Source organism: Gadus chalcogrammus, chromosome 23 (assembly GCF_026213295.1).
Source record: "Gadus chalcogrammus isolate NIFS_2021 chromosome 23, NIFS_Gcha_1.0, whole genome shotgun sequence".
NCBI lineage: Eukaryota > Metazoa > Chordata > Actinopteri > Gadiformes > Gadidae > Gadus > Gadus chalcogrammus.
The window spans coordinates 919,568-928,554 of NC_079434.1; the positions used below are offsets into that span (position 1 = coordinate 919,568).

The window sequence follows — 8,987 nt, forward strand, 5'->3', positions numbered from 1 at the left end:
AGATAGAGAGAGACGCAGAGAGAGAGCCACGTAGAGAGAAACAGAGAGCAAAGAGAGAGATAGAGAGACAAGAGAGATAGAGAGACAAGAGAGAGATAAAGAGACAGAGAGAGAGATTGAGAGAGGGTTAGAGAGACCAATACCTAGAGAGAAAAAGTGAGAGACAAACAGCAGCAGGGAGAGAGAAAGAGAGTGACAGAGAGGGAGAGAGAGCGACAGAGAGAGAGGGAGAGAGTGTGTGAGAGAGATTTACTACTAGCTAGAGTGTACCACTCACACAGCAACAGCCATCGCCTGTTCCTATAAAGTTATCATCCACTCAGCGTTCCCCAGTGTACCCATAATGCACCACTGCTACCCAGAATGCTGCGCTGCTGTGTGAGCACCGCGTCATGGCACTGGGCGCAGAGCGATTGTAGAGTGGCAGGATGCCCGATCTTATTAGCCAGATAAATAATGAGGAGGAGGAGGAGGAGCAGGAGGAGCAGCAGGAGGATGAGGAGGAGCAGGGGGAGCAGCAGGAGGATGAGGAGGAGCAGGGGGAAGAGGAGAAGCAGGAGCAGGAGGAGCAAGAGGATCTTATTAGCCAGATAAAAATGATGGAGGAGCAGGAGAGAGGAGAAGACAAGAAGAAAGGGCAGAAAATTAGAAAAGACAACAACCGAGAAGAAAGAGGGGAAGAAAATAGGAGAAGAGAAGAGGAGAGAGGATAATGGTTCCCATAGTGAGAACTCATTTCATTATCTCCTCTAGAGATTTAGCGAGCTCTGGATCACCTGCAGTCCGAGCCTGGTCCACACCTAATGTGTCACTTATGTTTTGTCTGGTCTGCACTTAAATTCAAAGCTACATCCCAGTTTGTTTACACTATTTTTCAAACACTCTTGCATATTTAATGCTTATTCTCTCTTATCAGTCATGATAAATTTGGTGTATCCTCTCTGAATAAGAAAATTGTTTCTGGGTAGCCAAACAACAAGACCTTACTTTGTAGGATGGTTGTCTTATTAATAAATATGTTCTGCATTGTAGAAAGGCTTCCAAACCCTGAATATCATAACACAAGCTGGATTGGTTTGACACAGGGAGCGAAAATGTTTGGAAGAATTTGAACCAATGGAATTGAATGGCCAATCAATTGATTAGGGTATACCCTGCTCATTGGCCAGTGCCTGACATGGACTGTAGGCTATCCACAAAAAAGGCCAGATAAAAGCAAAGATATGAAGGAAGCGCAGTGAGGAGAGAATAACAGTATATAGTGTAGAGAACACAGATATACTGTTGATAATACTGACAGTTTATCATAGGTCCTAGAGAGGAAGGGTGGACAATGTGTCAGTTGGTCATTTGATTTAGCATTAAGATATGGAAACAGCTACCATATCTAAACATACAACCATTTTAATCAATGAATTATTAGACAAAATTATGCTGAACAATGACATGGAATGTCGACCAAATGAACTGTTTCACCTTCCCCGCAGATTGATGATGAAACAATCCAATAGAAATAGAAGAGACGTGAAAACAGAGAGAAAATAACAATAGTGCAGGTTGGATTCGTTTGGATGGATTTCCTGCATCTCTTCAGCAACAGAAAACCAGGAGAAGGAGCTTTGATGGAACACTGAACTGGATGGTACGATTCCATTAGAAACCACCACTGGGAAGCATTTTTAAATCAATGGAGGGCTGCCATACTGGGTAAAAGCGTTGGCCTGCTGTTACAAAAATGCAGAGGTGGAAAATTGCAGGTTGATGTAATCCACCCTGCTATTTTGGGCCAACCACCTGATTCGCTAAAATTAGGTACATAAATGGGCGTGAAATCAGACGGTCACTGCATTGGATGCTGCAACAACCTGGAGGGATTTTTCTTTCTTACTTTCTGAACCAGTGACTTTCCATCCCTGAAAACATGGCAACAGCATTGCGCATTAATATATTGTCCTAATGAACATATTTTGGAGGTGATTGCAGATAAACACGTCATCATGGATTCGTTTTAAAGTCGAGTCTTTGGAAGCAAATCCCATCAATGTTTAGAATTTTAAAAGCCACTGCATTTTGTATATGTAAAAACCATTGATTTCATTACATTTAACTATTATACTTCCTAAACCAAGAACATCTCAATATATACATTTTGAATTCACCTCTTTGAAATTCAAACATTGCATTTCAAGTTGAACCATTTCAAAATATGCTTTCAATGTCCACTAGTTCACATAAAAAAATCAAGTTGCAGATAATCAAAATACAATATTTATTTCTCATATTCAGGTGGTGAAAATACGGTCCAGAAATTTAAAGCCATAAAAATTCAAACTAAAGTAGCAGTTAGGAAAGGCCTAAGCCAGTGAACCCCAATTAGCGGCCCGCGGGCCAGATCCGGCCCGCAAGAGCAAAATGTCCGGCCCGCGCAGACCCACATGTCACATGTTATCTCCAAAAAAAATAAATAAATTTTTTTTCTTTTTTATTTGCGCGGTCTGCTATATTTTCCCCTCAGCCCACACCATCCACTTGACCGTTGACGTTACTGCGTGCTGACGTAATAACGTGCTTCGTGCGTCACTTTCCCGCTATCCGTCTGTCATCCCAGGGAATTACAACTTTGTCAAAAATCAACGGATTGAAAATTGATGAAAGAAACATGTCATTTGCCATGAAAAGGAAGGTCAACCAGGAGAACCGCCAGTTTAAAACTGAATGGACCGATAAGTATTGCTTTTCTTTACCGGACCATGCCAACGCAAAGCCGACATGCTTAATATGCAAGCAGAGGGTGACTGTCATTAAATCGGACAACCTGACACAAACTGTTTGCATGCTGCCAGCTTTAATGGAAGTTTCCCAGAAAAATCAGAGCAACGCAAACCAAAGATTGCAAGCATGTTGACATCATACAAGCGGTCAGTTTTAACCATATGCAAAACGGCATCGGCACAAGAGAGCGCAACAGCTGCTTCATTGCATGTTTCCTTGATGCTTGATAAAGCTAAGAAGCCCTATGCTGATGCAGAGTTCATTAAACAATGTGCAATTCACATGGCTGGTGAAATCTTAAATCAAGAGGAAAAAATCAAAACAAAAGTTGTGGAGCTATGAAAGCAGGTGCAGAGGAAATGTCAGCTGAACACAAAGATCTGTTGCTGCACAACGATGTTCGCTGGCTGAGTAAAGGCCGTGTGTTGGAGAGGGTGTGCGACCTGCGTGATGAACGTGTGTCGTTTTTATCCAGCCTGCAGAGCCCAAAAGCCCGCGAATTTCTGGCGGGCTGACGCCAAGGTGTTGGCAGATGTTAATTTTTTGTGACATGTCTCATCTGAATCACCTTAACCTGCAGCTACAAGGCAAGAACCACACTGTTGCTGACATGTACGAAGCGATTGAAGCCCTCCAGTCGAAGCTGGATGCTATTTAAACCTAATTGATCCAGCCCTCCTGCATTATCGCTAAAACAGTAATTATAATTAAAGCTAAATTTGCACATAAAAATGGCGAATTAGAAAAATGAAACGACATTTCGGCCCTTGGCATGGCATGTTTGACCAAATTTGGCCCTCTGGAAAAACTAATTGGGGAACCCTGGCCTAAGCTAACTAGAGAATTAAAGCATTAAAAATGATGGCTGACATGGAATGAAAGGCTCTGGTGATGAATGAATGCCTTTTATTGTCACTATAGCATAGTATTAAGAGTTTAAAACCATCTCCTTCTCAGGGCACTTAAGTAGTCCGGTTGAAGTCAATTATGTCTGTTCTCTGACCTCAATAAGCAGGGGCTTAGGGGTCCAAAACCAACACAGCAGCTATGATGATAGCTGTCCGTTTGACTATATTCGGTCTCGATGCTTAGGCCTGTCCCAACTACTACTTCAGTTTGAATTTTAATGGCTTGAAAATTTAGGTCGGGATTTTGAACACTTGAATATGAGTAAAGAATATCATATTTTTGAATATCTGTAACTTGGATCTTTGTGTCTGAATTCGTTTTTACATTTTAAATCGTCTTTTTGAAATGGTGAATTTGAAATGCCATAATTGAAGAGGTGAATTCAAGACAAATAAAATCAGACAACCTTGTTTTCAAAGTAGAAAATTTCAATGCAATAAATTAAATTGTGTTAACCTTTCGCTATACAAAATTCAATAGCATAAAGAATTGAATATAATCATCATGACCATGATGATTATATTAAATAATATATGTATATATATATATATATATATATATATCGTGTATATACATGTGGGGGGTTCTATTGATTCCGAACCTGATTGTTAGCATAGCGTTGGAGATAATGTTTGTGATAAATTGTCTTTCGAAATAAAAACTGCACTTCTCTCAAAGGGACATTTCTTTAAAAGCACACCTGAAAAACTAACCTCACTATTACATTTTTGAACAAAAGTCCTTTTGACTTGAAATCAATGGACTGACTTTCTTTGGAATTCAAAGTAAAGTCTAATGCTTTGACTTTTGGAAATTTCTAAGCTGTGAACCGAAGTATAAACCAAGCTTCCAGCTTCCTCCTATATCTAGAGATCTTATTCAGCAGGACTGGGGGGTAAGGGTTGAGGCTCGGGGTTAGGCAGTAGTTGGGGTTAAGGTGTGAGGCTCCGGGTTAGGCAGTAGTGGGGGGAGAAGGTGTGAGGCTCTGGGTTAGGAAGTAGTGGGGGGTTCAAGTATGAGGCTCGGAGTTAGGCAGTAGTGGGGGGTTAAGGTGTGAGGCTCGGGATTAGGCAGTAGTGGGGGTTAAGGTGTTAGGCTCAGGGTTAGGCAGTAGTCAGGGTTAAAGGTGTGAGGCTCAGGGTTCGGCAGTAGTGAGGGCTAAGGTGTGAGGCTCGGGGTTAAACAGTAGTGGGGGGTAAGGTGTGAGGTTCAGGGTTAGGCAGTAGTGGGGGCTAAGGTGTGAGGCTCGGGGTTAAACAGTAGTGGGGGGTAAGGTGTGAGGTTCAGGGTTAGGCAGTAGTGGGGGTTAAGATGTTTGGGGCGGCAGTAGCTCAGGAGGTAGAGCGGGTTGGCTGGTAACCTGAAAGTTGTTGGTTAGATCCCTGGCTCCTCCTAGCTCAGTGTCGAGGTTTCCTTGAGCAAGGCACCTAACCCTGACTGTTAGCACCTGACAAGCTGGCTGTCACCTTGCATGGTTGACTCCGCCGTCGGTGTGTGAATGTGTGCTTCAATGGTGAATGTGAGGCAATATTGTAAAGCGCTTTGGGTGGCCAATGGTTAGAAAAGTGCTATATAAATGCAGTCCATTTACATTTATGTCAGACTCTGGGTTAGTCAGTAGTTGGGGTAAGTTAGTAAGCTCAGGGTTCAGCAGTAGTGGGGTGTAAGTAAGGTCATTAAGGTGATCAGGGTTAGTTACTTTAATACTGATGCTTACCCTCATGCCTTCAAATCTGGACAGAGCTCTGAGAGGCCTCAGGGCCCGCAGGGTTCGTAAGGATTTGATGGCAGCAAAGTCTGAGTAGCCCAGTGTGTTAGCTACCAGACTGACCAAGGACACCTAGAGAGAGAGAGAGAGAGAGAGAGAGAGAGAGAGAGAGAGAGAGAGAGAGAGAGAGAGAGAGAGAGAGAGAGAGAGAGAGAGAGAGGGACACCAAGAGTGTTATTTGGTATGCTATCTGAGGCTAGGCCTGGTGTTATGTGTTAGTGTTGCACCGGGCCAAGGCAGTCTGTGTGTTGAGAGGGAAAAGGTGTTAGCTAGCTTTTCCAGGAGACCACTTGTAGCCTGGACTGTATTAGGTATGGAAGAGGAGGCTCCACCAGGTTGTGTCTGTGGTCAAAACATTTGTGTTAGTTACTGCGAGTTTAACACAACTACTCTTTACTGCTAAAGAGTAAAGTATCAAACACGATAACTAATATACAATCCTTAATACACACAAATAACCATATACATATGAATTCAAAGGGTCGGTCCTGATCTTCGAGCTACTCAAGGAACCTAAGGAGAAAAAGGAAAGTCCATCATCCACTAAAGGAAGCACTGAACACAAACGTTTTGGAGACTGTACAGTTTTACCTACAGGAAGTAAATCAACAGCATTATCAATTAGAAAGAGTCTTGCTGTGGAGGAGAAAACCTGAATTATATGCCAGCAGGGTCTTACCCTGATACCAGCGAAGCGGGAAATGGCGCGGAGGGGGCGGAGGGCCCGCAGGGTCCTGAGAACCCGCATGGAGAAGATGTTGTCCAGACCAAGGGCCGGAGCCAGCTGGCCTATCACTGAGGTCTACAGGGACCAGGCAAGTCTGGGTCAGAGACCCCCTGCTGAGACCCCTCAGAACGAGCTGAGCAGTCGGCATGTTCAAAAGAAGACTGAAAGCGCTCCTTTGCAGACAAACGTGGTCCTCCAACATTGGAGAGAACGAAGGGAAAGAGAGAGAGATAAAGAGAGAGTAGAAGAGGAATAGAGAGAGATGAAAAAGAGAGAGATCATTGAGAGAGTAGCAGAGGGAGAGAGAGAGAGAGATGATAGAGGGAGTAGGAGTAGAGGGAAAGAGAGAGATGAGGGAGAGAGATTAGAGAAAGAAGAAAGAGTTAGAGAGAGAGAAATGAGAGAGAGAGAGTTAAGGGAGAGAGAGCGAGATCATAGAGAGTAGCAGAGGGAGACAGAGAGATAGAGGGAGAGCGATAGAGATAGATGCTGATACAGCACGTCAATTTCCAGTGAATATATTGCGTGTTTTTTGTGCGTGTACTATGTCTGTATTCGTGTATAAATTTGTATGTTGAGATTGAGGTTGAAAAGGCACTGCTTGCCAAAGGCTCTTAGAGCGTCGCTCTCTCTTTGTCTCTCACTCCTTGGGCCCTATCTTGCATCCGGCGCAATTGACTTTCTACACTGCTCAATTTACTTTTTTGCAAACTAGTGTCGTTGCTAGTTTGCAACTGGCGCAGAGTGTTCTTTTCCCTCCACCGCCACACGCTTGTAAATTAGGGAATGATCTTGCGCCTCAAGAGGCGGGTCGGCGAAAGGAGGAGGTGTGTTCTGGCGCAAACGTTCCCTGGTGCTATTTTGCAGGTTCAGAAAACAATTGCGCCACAAACCACGAAATACCTGGTTTAAAGTCAGTAGCGTGTTGTTCAGATGCTATTTTAAGGGCGCATGCATAATGTTGCTTGTGCACCTTGCGCATACACTTTGCTTCTCTCATCTACATTCTTGGTAAATTATTTGGGAAAGAACAGCTGATACAGCGGTAATAAATTGTACTTTTAAATCAATACATCTGCAAACACCGTACAGCAAACACATATTTTCTTGACACAGCCATAGTGTACGAGCCCATAACTTTTAGGATTGATGAGTATTTGATCGTGAGAAAACATTGTTTTACCGCGAGTGAGTGTTAAAAAGAATGAATGAAGGCGGGCACGTGTGTGCATTTGTAAAGTAATTAATGAAAGTGGGCGTGCGTGTATGCGTTCATCTGTTTAAACACACGCAAACTAAATACGTAACGCATGATACAGTCCATGGCAATGTATATTAACGGGCGGATCCATGCATATTAGGAACACAATTCGATAACGATAATGCATACAATACTGGTAAGAAACGATGTTTGTTAATGTATTGCGTATCATTAAATAGAACCACAGTTACCGCATATCATATATGTGTTTAGTTTTCTTTGCCGACATTTTTTGAGGAATCAGTGTTTCTGAAGTTGTGGAAGAAAACGCTATTCCATGTGTGAATTAGGCCATATTATTTGGCCATAAACTGAGCCACTTGAAGTTTGAAATTCATGTGGTCATGCACCTGTCTCATCGGAGACTGCAAACGCACTGTCAAGATATCAACTCGTCAGATTCAAATGCGCTCATGCCTCTTAAAGGGGATGGAGATGGCACTCTCATTGGTTTATTGCACATTACGCCCAAACCACACCTACGGGTAATTAGGCTACTTAAGACCAGCCATTTTTAGATTTGCGCCGGGTCATTTATGCGCCGGTAAAATAGCAACATCGCCATAGAACTGCCCACAAAGCTACTTGCACTTGACGCTTCTCACTTGCGTTTCAGACAGTTAAAATAGGGCCCAAAGTCTCTCTCTCTCTCTCTCTCTCTCTCTGTCTGCCTCTCGACCCCCCTTTCCCCCGAAGCCGATCAGGGATTGTTGCGCTTTGTCTTGAAGGTAACAACTGGGTAGCAGACGTTTAAATAGATCAGATCTGTTCTTCATCTCTGTACATGTCTATTTGTCTGTGCCTTTTCTTCAATGTCTGAGGACTGGGTGAGATCATAGCGACCAATAGTCGCATGTGCTTCCCCAATGCGTTGACCAATCAGATCGTAGAGGAGAACCTGAATGGTCAACATTTTCTACAGGAGGAAGTGAAGAAGGAAAATGAAAAAAGCCTTCTCTTAAGGCTGAGGCTGAGACTCACGTCGACGATGAGGAAGTCCAGCCAGCACCAGTAGTTGGTGAAGTATTTCTTGAAGCCGTAGGCAATCCACTTCAGCAGCATCTCCAGGATGAAGATGTAGGTAAAGATCTTGTCAGCGTACTCCAGGATCACCTTGATCACTTTCCTCTGCTCGATGTAGATGTCCTCAAAGGCCTGAGGGGCGCGAGAAGGGACTTAAGGTCACAGTACAGGACAAGAAGACAATAAGACAATAAGGCAAGACAACAATAAGACAATACGACAATTCGACAATAAGACAATATGACAATAAGACAATATGAGGATAGACAAAAGAAGAAAGGATGTGGACATTTTCAGCTCCGCCCAAACATGCCACATCTCTATGATAGGAGTACTAGAAAGCAAAATGTAAACTGAAACTTTTCTGACTTCTTGACAGTTCTATATTATGCAAAATATTCTTTCTATATATGCCTTGCTATTGTCATTACTCATTATTGAGTGTCAGTGGAGTTAGAGGTGAATCATGGTCTCCCCCCTCGATTAATAAAGTCTGATCTTCATTTTAGTCAGTAGCAGAGACTTCT

At 43.1% G+C, this 8,987-nt stretch overlaps 1 protein-coding gene across 1 annotated transcript in view; it reads right to left on the bottom strand.

Moving 5' to 3' along the window:
• The window catches only part of LOC130377585 (sodium channel protein type 5 subunit alpha-like), a 193,935-nt gene that overhangs the window by 140,904 nt on the left and 44,044 nt on the right, over positions 1–8,987 (bottom strand). The window contains exons 8-9 of the mRNA XM_056584743.1: positions 8,419–8,592; positions 5,399–5,521 (exon numbers count right to left, since the gene is read on the bottom strand). Coding sequence (XP_056440718.1) covers positions 5,399–5,521; positions 8,419–8,592 — 297 coding nt within the window. The remainder of the gene's footprint in view (positions 1–5,398; positions 5,522–8,418; positions 8,593–8,987) is intronic.